This window comes from Eutrigla gurnardus (genome assembly GCF_963514095.1).
Source record: "Eutrigla gurnardus genome assembly, chromosome: 4".
NCBI lineage: Eukaryota > Metazoa > Chordata > Actinopteri > Perciformes > Triglidae > Eutrigla > Eutrigla gurnardus.
In genome coordinates this window covers 8832389-8845278 of record NC_139918.1, presented here as the reverse complement: position 1 = coordinate 8845278, position 12890 = coordinate 8832389, and the positions used below count along the sequence as shown (strand labels likewise).

General features: G+C 43.7%; 1 protein-coding gene across 5 annotated transcripts in view; it reads right to left on the bottom strand.

The window, feature by feature from the left end:
* Positions 1-12890, bottom strand: part of rasal2 (RAS protein activator like 2) — a 75975-nt gene extending 63085 nt beyond the window's left edge. For 4 of the 5 annotated variants that reach the window (XR_014597057.1, XM_084008186.1, XM_084008187.1 and 1 more), the window contains exon 1: positions 1123-1729. Coding sequence is in view for 4 of the 5 variants with exons in the window: in XM_084008186.1 (XP_083864312.1) it covers positions 1123-1615 (493 nt within the window). In the remaining variant the exon portion in view is untranslated. Of the gene's footprint in view, positions 1-1122; positions 1730-12365 lie in introns of those variants that run through there. The other variant, XM_084008189.1, reaches the window with a different exon arrangement.

Genomic DNA, 12890 nt, shown 5'->3' with positions numbered 1-12890 from the left:
GGGTCAGAGGTCAAAGACAATACTCCTGTATTCCTAAAACTTTGGACCACTGTGTTACCTTCATCAGAAACAACTTGTTCAGGTTTCATTCACACTCACGTCTCTATGAGGTTTGGGTTTAACAGCACCAGTTACCCGGGATCAAATTACTTTGAAGAAAACGGCGACACATTTCAGAATGAATAAGAGCAACAGACTATTACTCTGCAGGCGTCAGTTGTGCATGAAAACACATGTTCATTAGTGTGTGGCTCTGATTAGTACGTTTGCACATCATGCAACGTTCTAGTGGAAAATGCAATTAGCATAACTCAACCTTCACACTGGCTGCTTGGCTGAGCGCTCCACTCTAACTGAATGTAAATGTTTTCTGAAGCAGCTGCAGGCGGACTTTCAGCTCCCAACCAGCACAAACCAGCAAGACTCTCAAAACAAGCAGAGAATAAAGACATGAAGCTCTGGGGGCCACAACAGAGAGAACACAACACTGTCAGATGATTCACCACAATTATTAATAGTTTACTGGTATACATTAATCCTCATCTTAATATCCACTGTATAGTTATGGCTGCTAATCTTCTGTCCTTCCAAATTGTGCTAGAAAAAGTAAAGAAAATGGCCACATCAGGATTATCCTGACCAACAATCAATATTTTCTTGATAATCTCCAAAAATGTGCTTAAAACTCTTAAAATCATACGTAAAGAAACACATATTGTTATTGCATCACAGATGAGACATCTGTTTTCAGTGAACATCCATTCTAGTGAGAAACAATGACATCATCTTGAATTAGAAGATCATAAAGCCTAAGGACTCCCTTCATAAATAAAGGATTCTTCTGAAAAATGTATGTTTCACTTTTCTACCATGACAGTGAGCTAGACAGCTTCTTCAGAGATGACATGTCTGATTATCAATTCACCACGATCGGCCCACCACATAAACATAACACGTGTTATGTGTATAGTAGGGAGAGAGAATATTTTTAGGAATAAGTCCAAATTTATTCTTTTCTTTTTTAAATTGTTAATAAATTGTAATGTTTAACAACTGCTCAATGATAATCTCTCATAATGAAGTGAAGGAAGAGTAAATCCAGGGGAACATTATCTGTCCTACCAGGCTCTTCAGGTTCAGGTCGGACCCTGAGGACTCTGCTGATCCTCCGAGAGACCGAGGTGAGGAAGCTGCTGACGGAGGGAGCTCTCCGCTCCGAACCCCCCTCCCTGACCACCGTCCTCTCAGACCCGCTGCCTGTGCCGGGTTCAGACATGGACCTGAAGTAGGGGAAGATCCTGCGCAGAGAGCCGGGCTTCGTCTGCTCCTCGTGGAGGCCCGTGGAGGGCTGATCTCTGCTCCGGAGCCTCTGCAGGCTGAGCAGCCGCTGGTGAAGAGACGCCGTGTTGTGCCCTTTGCCCTCAGGGGTGGCCATCTTGGCCGTTGCCAGGTGAGCAGCTGTCTTCCACTTGTATCTGTCCAATGGCTGCTCAGCAGGTGGCTGGGGGTCGGATCTCTGCCAGGACTTCCTGTAATGGTGCCAGCGATACAAGGCCTGGTGGGGCCTCTGGACCGGACCCTCGCAGCCGTCAGGGGGGCTTCTACTTCCACTCATGGTCCAGGAGCGAGCACATGGACCGCCGTGTGCCCAAACGACACACTTCTGTTCCAAGCCGTCAGGTCAGCTTCATGTTGACGTGAGCTCGAGCTGATGCTCTTTCTCAACGGGCTTGTGGTGACTCGTCTTCCTGGGAGGAAGCGAAGCGTCAGATGAAGACCACGCTTCTTCTTAGGCCGGCCAATCAGGTTTCAGCAAGCAGAGAACAGCAGACTGTGGTTTCCCCTGTGAACAGGCTGGAAACTGAAACTGCACCCACAGTTTAGTGTGTCGCCTTCTCCTCAACTCCTGAAACTGTCTGTTTGGGGGGTTTTTATGGATGAGCGGCACAAAGGAGATGGTCAGGCTTTGGTTTGGAAGAAATATTCACTTCATATTTCAGATTACAAGAATACGGACCTTATCTTCCAGTAAATGTAGAAAGAAATATAGAAATAATATAGATTTAGAGGCATCAAATAGGGCTATATCTATTTCTATATTTGCGCTCTCTCTCGCTGACTTATTTAAACTGGCCTTTATGTGACATGGTGCTGCCAGTGTTTGTAATGTTGTGACTTTAACATCTGTTTTTATTGTTTTATGGGTTGTTGTTATGTTATTCTTGTAAAGGACTTTGTGAATAATGTTCTATATATTGCTATACTAAAGTACTAAGTATTAAATATAATACTTATTATTTGAATTTGCTGCTAAATCAAACAATGTACGGCCAAAACAAAATTCAGGTGAAAAAGCTGAAAAAAAACCCCTTGTGTTGAAATAGCAGTATTGGAAGTACATCTACTCCAGTAGGACACTGCACTAAGTACAATGTTGACATACTTATACTTTAACTTGAGGTAAGTGGGACATGGGATGGCATGGGACTATATAATCCCCGTTATCATTGAAATATTCATACTGTTATCACGTTACATTTTGTTGAGTAAGGCACATCTTTTTGTGAAAAACAATCAAATAATTTATATTAAGATGACCATAAATCACAAGGTCTCCCTGCATAAATACAGGATAAATAAATGAAAACATTATTTTTCATCCTATATTGTTAAAATCAGGCTCTACATTTCACTTCTCTGTCATGGAACAAACAAGCTTTTTCAAGTCACTCGTGACGATGTTCACAATTATCCCGATAATGGAAATTCACCATAATTTACACATTTTGCTAGTGTGACAGTCCACCAACAAACGCGTGTTTTCATCCTTAAATATTTTGACCTGCTGCTTGCATACAATGGAAAGTCTGTGAAGATCCTATAAAGTTATTTTCCATTTGGACGGATTCAAAGTAGACAAAGGAATTAAAGATGAAGACATGAAAGGGTTCATTGACTTTTTGGAAGCATGTTAAGTGTCTGAAACAAGCCTCTCTAACTCTCCGATGAGGCTGAAACAACTTGCTGCCCCGTGTGACCCACATATGTGCGTGTTCATTGGATAAAGAAGCGCTGGTGTCCGGGGCGACGCTGCATGTAGGTCAGAGCTAAGAACCGCGGAGGCTAAGCCGAGGAGTCCTGGACCGAGAGCCAAGTCCTCCTCCAAACCGCCCACCAACACACATCAGGGACCAGAGAGTCCAAGTCCTGCCAGAGACCTCCTGTTCATGAGTGTGGGAGAGAGAGCAGGTCTACGTACCGTTCATTATTTCAGATTTCTGATTCATTCATTATTAACTCAGTCCAAGACCATGTCATCAAAATTCTTGCTTTGCTCGACCAGCCGTCCAACGCCCAAAGAAAACTAAATTAATCAAGTCATCGTTTTCAAATACCTCACCTTTTCACCCCCATTTAACAAACCAACGCATCCTTTCATTGTCGGTACAAAACATACAGCAGCAAGTTGAAGAAAGGACATTCAGGGAACGTGAGAGTAAGTCATGTGACTACAGATCAGGGATGTGCAGGGTTCGTGCTCCTGGTCCTCATGATGAGTTCACCGAGTGGATGATGTGAAATCCACGGGTGACGGAGACTCTGCTGGACGAGGGTTTTACCCGTCTCAAATGAGAGATGCTTTTATCCCATGTGAGGGTTCAGGGTCACATGATGCTGGATGTTTAACATGACATCTGGCTCTATACATCCAGTTTCATTGAATGTCAATTCCTGGATATTAAAGGTTCATTTCCATTTTTCTATAGAGGTCATATTTGTTCTATGTACCAAAGTAGCGTGTCATGTGACATAGTTGATTCATGTTGCGACTGAAAATACTGATATATAGATTAATTCTACTGGTAAAATGTGATTTACACAAGATCTGTTTGTGAAGCATTTAAAAAACATTTTTAAATAATTAATTCGATTTTAATTCCCTCACACTTCCACAAAACACTTTCTATGATAGGCTATCCTTTTTAAAAATACCTGGGTTTTTTTACTCTTATTTGAATGATTTGCCTTTTACAGTAGAATATGTGGCAGTCATGTCCTCAGATGTTGGACACTGTAATGATAACATCACATCATGTTTGAACATTTGTATTTGCTAAAAGAAAAAACAACTTGATTTCATTCTTTTCCACTGGTATTTAGTTCAGGCTCACACGTGGAGGTTCATGGAGCGACTTTCACTAACTCACACCGACGTCTGCAGCAGAATTTATGCAAAAGGAGGTTTTTTAGATGTTACAAGCAGAAACACTGCGTTGCTGCGGTCCAACCGCTCTTTTCTTCCTCTTTGGCAGGTTTAGCAGCATCTCTACACTGTGCTGGTTAGGATACACCACATCAGTGTGATGCCACTATTGTTACAGAAAATCACAGTTTTCCACGAAGACGTCCGGCAGAGTTGTCGCCTTCTAATTCTCCATCACCTACAGTTGACCTTTTTATTGACTTCAGGACCATTTTGATTGAAAAGGAAATTAGAGGGAGGATACTTTTTGAAACAATTAGAGACCAGAATCAACCAAGTTACAACTTTGAGCTGAATACATATTTTATGGCATCCGAAGCCTAGAAGCAGTTGTAGCAGCCAGCAGAAACAGGGTTCACAAGCCCCGAACATTAAACGGGGCTCATTTTTGGCCGTATTTCTACAGTTTGCACAGAACAAGTTTGCAGACTGTGAAGGCAACGGGAAGCATCAACTCCACAGAGGACAGAAGTCATTCACACCTCTCAGATCAGCCGACTGTCAGGTTATTTCACACGTTCAGCTTCACCTGGGGATCTGGAGATGAATACTTCATATACAGCGCCGACACATCATTCATGTCTGCAGGTGTGGCCTGGATACAGCTGGACTAATGCAGGGCTGACATTCCCAAACATTCCTCTCCCAAACATTAAGGAAACAGGATGAGAGGAGACAAACAGGGACTCTGGGAGGAAAAGCTAATCAGGTGGAAACTCGGAGGACGACAGAGGAGTTTCAGCCTCTGATGCACGGCGACAGAAAAGAAAACCGCTGTTCCATTAGACGCCACTTTGTGGACGGCTCATCTCCATCCTGCCGGAAACAAGGAGACCCGGCAGCAGCAGCAGCAGCAGCCTCCAACTAAAAATAACCAGCGGCCATAAAAAGGACCAATAAATCAGCCGAGGGAGGGGCACAGGCCCTCAGGAATCCTGGGTAAATCCCCCACAACTCTCTGCTGGAGAGCCACCGGTCCCTCGCTGCCGTCACAGACCGTGAAATGTTCTTCTCACTGTTCAGCGTACGAGCAAAGAAAACATTTCAGAAGAAGATTTGGCATGTTTGCTTGTAAAGTGACACATCGACTTGACTTCAAACGCAGCATGAAATCCTCCAACTAAAGTAAAGTAGCCGATAAACTGGAGTCAGATTTCAGTTGAGGGACGCATCCATTCAGATCAGAACTGAAACGCAGCTGAACCCAGACCAGCAGGAAGTGGTTTTCTTCTACTACATGAATGAGTATCGTTGAGATCTTAACTGTGAAATGTGATTATTGTAAAAACAGAGACGGTGTGAGCATCTTTTCTAACGGTTAGAGGAACGCCGAGTTCATTTAATCCACGTTACAGTTACAACTGCGGTGCGTTCAGGTGCAGCCGTTCATCACAGTGATCCACACTGAAGTCATCCACTTACTTCTCACCTGATATCTGACCCCACAGGGGAACAAGATCAAAGACAGGAAGTCATCACCAAACTCAAAATTAACACGCCATAATGGTGAACAAAATACACTTTTCCCCCACAATATGCAATCGTACTGGATATATAGTCTCAATTTTATTTGATCTTAATCTATCTGTTTCATTTTCTATTCTTTGTATCCATTTCTTGGATTTGTCTCTAAACATTGTCCTCTGATTGTGATGATAAAACTCGATTTGTTAATAAAACAAACACAAGGTTAGTTGGGTTGTTGAAGATGTTTCAGTGAAGAAGATCACAACATCCCACTATGTTGCTTAATGGTGGATATGAACCTCCACCAGCAGCAGGAACCCTACAGCTACAGACCTGACCTCGGTGGGGAACAGTGTTTTTCCACTGTGAGTCCTTAAATAGACAGCAGCTTATTTTAGTCCAGAGGAGCTGGACTCTTGTTTTGTCTCAGAAGAGGAAATCCTGTCTCGTTGCCCCCCGTCGTCCTGATAACAACCAGGCCTGTGAAGAACTTTCCATTTCCTCCTGTGATCCGCCTCCATTGTGCTGAAGACCTGAACCCTCTCACCGGCACCAGGCTACCTGTTAGTGGACTCACTGATCACCAGTTTACAAACCACATCATCACAATGGATTTCAAAAAATAAATACAAATAACTAGAAGAAATAATAACTAATATAATAAAAAAATAATTAAAAAAAAAATTAATCATGACAATCATTGTTTGTGATGAAGAAATAAAAAATAATGCTACTTTTACCCATTTCCTTTAGTCACGTCAGGGTTACAAATAGTTCTGGGAAGAAAATATTGAATTTCTAGTAGTTGTCTAAGTAACAGGCTTTTTGGGGATAATGTCAAGAGGAAAGGGTGGAGAAAAGAGACAATTCATTTATTCTGAATATTACGAGTAATTTCTCTTTAGAATTAGAAAATGTGCAGAAAAGAAAAGTTAATGGTAAATCAAGTTGAACTTAGGATTTGTTTGTCTTATTTACTTTTTGTAAACTGACAATCATATGCTACAAAGATTCTGCATTTGGTTTGTAACTATGTGCTGACATTTGTCTTGAAGATATTGATGTCTGTGCATCAGAGCTTTTCAGCCTTTCTAGCATGCGAGCCCTTTAAATCAGCAACGTCTTGATGTCATCTGTTAGAAACTCCATTGTGAATGTGTGAACAGACGCTGGAGGACGATGAATGAAAACAGCGGAATGTCTTCCAGGCTGCGGTCCAACCCTCCAGCCACATGCTTGCATCAAGCAGGGATCTCAGGTGTGAATTGGACTGGAGACGAAAAAACTCCCACAATCCCCGTCCAATATGACGGCGTCACATCCAGCATCCAACATCCTCCGTCAGCTCAAACCACTGAAGGCAGCCGGGCTTCAGCGACGGCATCCTGCTGCACAGCAGATGGAGGAAAAGCTTCCCGTCCGACCTCTGACCCTCCACAGGGAATGTGGAGCCTCTTCAGATCAACGACGGCCATCATATATCCAGACACATTCAACTTAGCGAAACACAAGGAAGACACAACGTTCTCAGGAGAAACACACTATGATCATTTACTCTAGTTTGAATCACTGAAAGAACAACAGTCAAATCCAGTGTTCACCATATACCCATACTAGAAAAGTACTGCTGGACCCTGCCGTTAAAATGGTACCCCGTTGTATTAGTGGTACTTTACGTATGACATAAACTACAGGTCCAGAATTTAGCTAGCATAGCTAACTAGAAGTGGCGTCAACAAATTAAGTTAAATGAATATTAAAGCAGGACATTAACCGCTCTCCTTCTCCTTCCTGACTGGTTCTTCTCTAGTTCTGGGTTCTGCTAGTATCCTTGTCACTACTGGTAGCATGGGGCGGTACCTGCAGCCCAATCAGGGTCACATGTAGTCCAGATCCTCCAGGATGGCACATCCATACGTGAGGTCGCAAGAAGGTTTGCTGTGTCTCCCAGCAGAGTCTCAACAGCATGGAGAAGATCCCAGGAGACCGGCCGTTACACGAGGAGAGCTGGACAGGACCGTAGAAGGGCATCAACCCAGCACCAGGACCGGTATCTGCTCCTTTGTGGAGGAGGATCAGGAGACCGGCCGGCAACATTCACTCGGACCAGCTTGTCATTTTTTTACTATGACTTTCGGCGTGATTTTGAATCCAGCCCTCAATGGATTAATGATTTGTTGACCTTTGTTATGTTATTTTGTTCTCAACAAATTATACAGTGTACATCAGAACAGATTTGAATCATTAGTTCATCAATATCTGATGTGTTCCCTTCACTTTATGTATCAATATCTGATGTGTTCCCTTCACTTTATGTATCAATATCTGATGTGTTCCCTTCACTTTATGTATATATGTGTAAAAAAGTAGGATTTTCATTGTGTGTTATTATTGTTAGTTGTAGTGGATTATTTTAACAATGGTTATTAGTACTTTTACTTGTAGGGGAGTATTTTCACAGTATATTAACTTGCAGTGGAGTCTTTTCCCAGTGTGGTAGTAGTAGTTTTAATGCAGTAAAGTACTTATTCCCCCACTAAATATGATGATGTCATGTTAGATCTGCTGATGATGCAAGAAGATAAACATCATCCCTGACCTCGGCCTTCAAGTTCAACAGTTGAACACGACTGCAGCAGCAACACAAACACCGTATGTGTACTGACTCGGTGAGGTGCTTGTGAAGGTGGCAGCCATTGTTGGATGTATTTGAAGTATGTGAGCTGTCGATGGAAGTGAGCCAGAGTCCTGACGGGTGAGATCACCGGCAAAACTCGATGCTGACATCACATTCTGCCAACACCAGGAGGGAGGAGGGGGAGGGAGGAGGGGGCGAGGCAGAGCAAACATCCCGACACAGTCCTGCTTCCATAGATACCAACGCTGCTACGTTCAGGGCGTGGGGGAACAAACAACGCTGCACATTTAAAACAACTACTGGGTTGTTTTAGTATCTCGAGTTTCTTAGTATAAATCAAACACAAACCGTAACTCCTGCAGGAGCCCGAATCCTGTCATATTAACGGTTTTGTTCACAGATTTGGTGAAATTGTTTTTCACGTGCAGGATCCTTCCACTACAGTCCAGGTGGCTGGCGTAGGAACAACTCATTTATACACTCTGTTTTTATACACTGTGTTTCGACCATAAGAATCCACTTGGAAGTTGGTCCGCTCCAACATCATCTCCTGACTTCATCTCTCCAAGCTTGATGGTGGACAGCAGGCTCTGTTTTCTTCTTCCTGCTGCTCTACTGCTTGGACCAGCTTCATTGGCTGTTGGAGTCTAGCCTTCAGCTCTCCCTCCACGGTAACAAGAGTCTCCTAACATCTTGGCTCAAGGAGCGTTGCAGTGTTACGGACAGTGCCCAGCAGTCTGCTTTCATATCTTGCTGTGAAGTCTGTACTTATTGTGTCTTTCAGGTCACATGACAGAGTTCTCCATCGTTCCGTCAGACAGGAAAATAGTTTCCATTTCAAGGGCAGCACAGAAGACAACGGGGGTCCTCCTCTCCACGTCATGCATCTGTGAAGCTGTTTGTGGACCTCTAACAGAGTCTAGCGTTGCCATGTCTGGGTCTCGAGGCACCAGGTGCCAACTCTTCTGATTTGCAGCCAAAACAGCACAGGATGTATGTGCTGTTTGAGTTTTAGTATCGGTTTTTGTAGCTAGTTACTCATATGTTATTAAAACTTTGACATGGCATGTTGATGGCCTGACTTTATCTAGTTCAGAGTAGTGTCCCACGATATATACCGATCAGTATTACTAAGATTATGGTACTTTGAGTATGAGAGTGTTTAATATGAGTCACATGGGTGTGTGCAGCTCTGCTCGAGGACTGAATGGATCCACAAGAGGATGCTTTGAACTGTGCAGCAGACAAAACATAAAGTCCAGGTCCAGGATTTAGCTAGCATGGCTAACGGGAAGGATGGAGTCAACAAACACATAATCCACCAAAGAGCTCGTGTTAAATCATTATGTCACCGTCTTCCTCTGGAACGAAAGTGAGAGTAACCTTCTCATCACAACACACAGCTTCCTCAGTTACTGTGGTGTCTTCATCATTTGGCCGCTTTCCCTCATCAACTTCTCACAGAACTGTCGGATTTCAACTGTTTTGTTCACAAAAATCGTAAATCGTATTCTCTCGTAAAATATTGTTTCATATTTGGACACATGAAGTGGTAATCATTTGAGTCAAAGTGTTTTTGCAGAACAGATGGAAGGAAAGAAGAATGAACGGAATAAAAGAAAGGGGGAAGGATATAAGGAAGAAAGGATGGATGGAAGGAAAGAAGAATGAAAGGATGAAAGGATTGAAGGAAGGGAGGAAGGATGGATGGATGGATGGATGGATGGAAACTTATCCCTGGTGGGGACGGTACATAGAATAGTTCAAACGTAAATATAAATATCAAACACAACAGTTAAAAAGTAAAGTCATCACATGGGTCAAAACAACCAGGACGTCCCGTTGTGTGGATTCAGGGGAACCATCAGACATATTTAGATATTAGATATCCAGACTCTGAGTCCCTGTATGGGTGTTTGGGTGTTGACGGCTTTACATCACCACTACAGTCACCAGTTATGACTCATCGTGTTCTCAGACTATGAGCAACGCCACCAACGTTTCCTGCACAGCTGAGGACGATGAGCTACTGTCACAGAAGACAGAAAGTTCCATCTGAAGGAACCGAGGAAGAACGGTGCTGGAGGGAAACATGGGACGAACGGACATCATGTGATATTCACACGTCTTACAGTCTCAACCCACAGACACTCTGACAAAGTTGACTTTCCCACAGGAAGGCGGCTACTGTTTTTATTGACCCTTGACCTTTCCTCTGGCATCACTCTCCAGCTGAGTCCACTTCCGGCAGCGTCTCGGACCCTGCCAGCCGCTCTTCTTCATCCACTGGCTTTCTACACTTCTTCTCGTCTACCAAAGTAATAGTGGAGTTTTTTCACAGTGTGTATTGGTACTGCTACTTATAGTGGAGTTTGTTCACAGTGTGTATTGGTACTGCTACTTATAGTGGAGTTTTTCCACAGTGTGTATTGGTACTGCTACTTATAGTGGAGTTTTTTCACAGTGTGTATTGGTACTGCTACTTATAGTGGAGTTTTTCCACAGTGTGTATTGGTACTTACTGCAATTCCATTTTGCACTAGTGTTAATATTTCTTCTATAGTGTTACTGGATTTTTCACATTGTTCTGTTGCAGTTTCTGATCTCTCTCTCTCTTGCACAATCACTTCCTTGGGAATTCTACAGTTAATAAAATCGTATCTTATTTTACTGTGAAAGTGATGGTGACAGGCAGGGTGTCTCCCCGATGCTGCTGTACACATCAGTTTACAAGCGATGGTGACGCTTCAGATGTGTTGTTTCAAGCCGGAGACAATAGTTGCATGTGGAGACTGGAGGGAAGCTGTGGTTCAGTTTGACTCATCAGCTGGTTCCTCCATCACGGTTTGATAATAACATATGGCAGAAACACGTTCATAGAGGAAACCGACGGTGAGTTGACATAAATGATGGATCTGTTGGGACGCTACGCTAAGCACAAACTAAGTGTCATTCATCTCAGTTGATAAAGATCACGTAACTTTTCTTATTACAGAGCAAAGGCTTGTCAGGTTGCACTACTTCCCACCACAGGTTGCATCTGTCTGACGTGAGGAAATGACAACATACCCTTAACGAATCATTCATTTACCCCTAAAAACAACACCTTAATATAGATCAGAGTGTTTGGAAGTCAGACATCCTTCATCCATCCATTCAGTTGAACCTTTAAAAACACCTTACTTTCAGAAGAATAAACACATTTCTACCTCATTTAAATGTAAATATCCCTCACAAAACATATCTCTATCCATTATTGCATTCATTCATTTGTCCTAAATCTGGTAAACACTGAATAGGAATCCCTTAAAATCTCATTCATCTGGAACTGAAAATATTTCAAAACCCTGACGTAAAACAAAATCTCTGAGCCTCAACAACACTCTGATTTCATCACTCATTGATGGATTTCTCACATATTCACATCAGTGTGTAAATCTAAATCACATAACCACTTAAAGTGCACTTAAATGTTTAAGGTTGGAGTAAATGGGTTTATTTTCCTTTTTTTAAAGGATCGGCAAATCCCCAACACACTGATTTGAATAACAATGTTTCATTCATATTGATAAGACGTGACTAAACCCTTGAATTCTCCTGGTGTGTGGATGAAATTATATAAACATAACGTATAAATCATACAGTCTATGGAGTGCGGTGGTTCTCTTTTTGGACATCCATGTCATGATAAGTACAGGAACCCCTGAGTTGAAGGGACTTTGGGGCCCAACAGCTCTGTAGCTGACCTCTGACCTCTGTGGAGGCTGGCAGTGTGAGTTAAGTTCAGTTTAACACCAGGAGAAGGAGCAGACAGACCGGTGGTTTCCTGTCAGCCGGCCCGTGACCTCGGCCTTGGCCCGCAGTTGTTACCTGGCTCTCCGGACGGTAACCAGCCTCCACTCTCCCCGCGGAGTCCGTGAAAGTGGCGTGGGGTCCCGAGAAGACTGCCCACTTTCCCCGTGTGTGTGTGGGTGTGTGTGGGTGTGCTTTTCTTACCGTAAACTCTGAGCCATCCCTGCTGCTGGGACACGGTGTCCACCAGTATCCGGTCCACCAGGGGATCCAGGAGACTCAGTCCGCCGTGCAGAGACTCCACGTCGCCGGCCACCGAGTCTGTCTCCATATCCAAAAAAACTTGTCCTGTTTAAAATAAAGCCTCCAGAAGTGGACGTCAACCCGATATATGTGCGTTTAAGTGTCTAGAGGTCTCGGCAAAGTGAAAGTCTGCGTGTAATCCGTTAGGGAGAGTTTGGTGCTCCTAGCTAGCCGTTAGCTGAGGCGGCAGCAGCCGGCGGCGGTCCGGCAGCCCGGCTGGCTCTCCCTCATTGTTCCGCTCTCCCAGGTTAGCTAAGCGGGGGTTAAACTTCCAACAAACCGGTGTCCGGGAGTAACGGGAAGCTGCTGTTCTCCCAACTCACGGAACTCCCACTCAGAGACGGCTGTTAAATCCTCTTTGAGCCGCTGGAAGTGAGAGGACTCACGGTGCGTCTCCGCCTGGCTGCCCTCACACTGCCGCCGCCG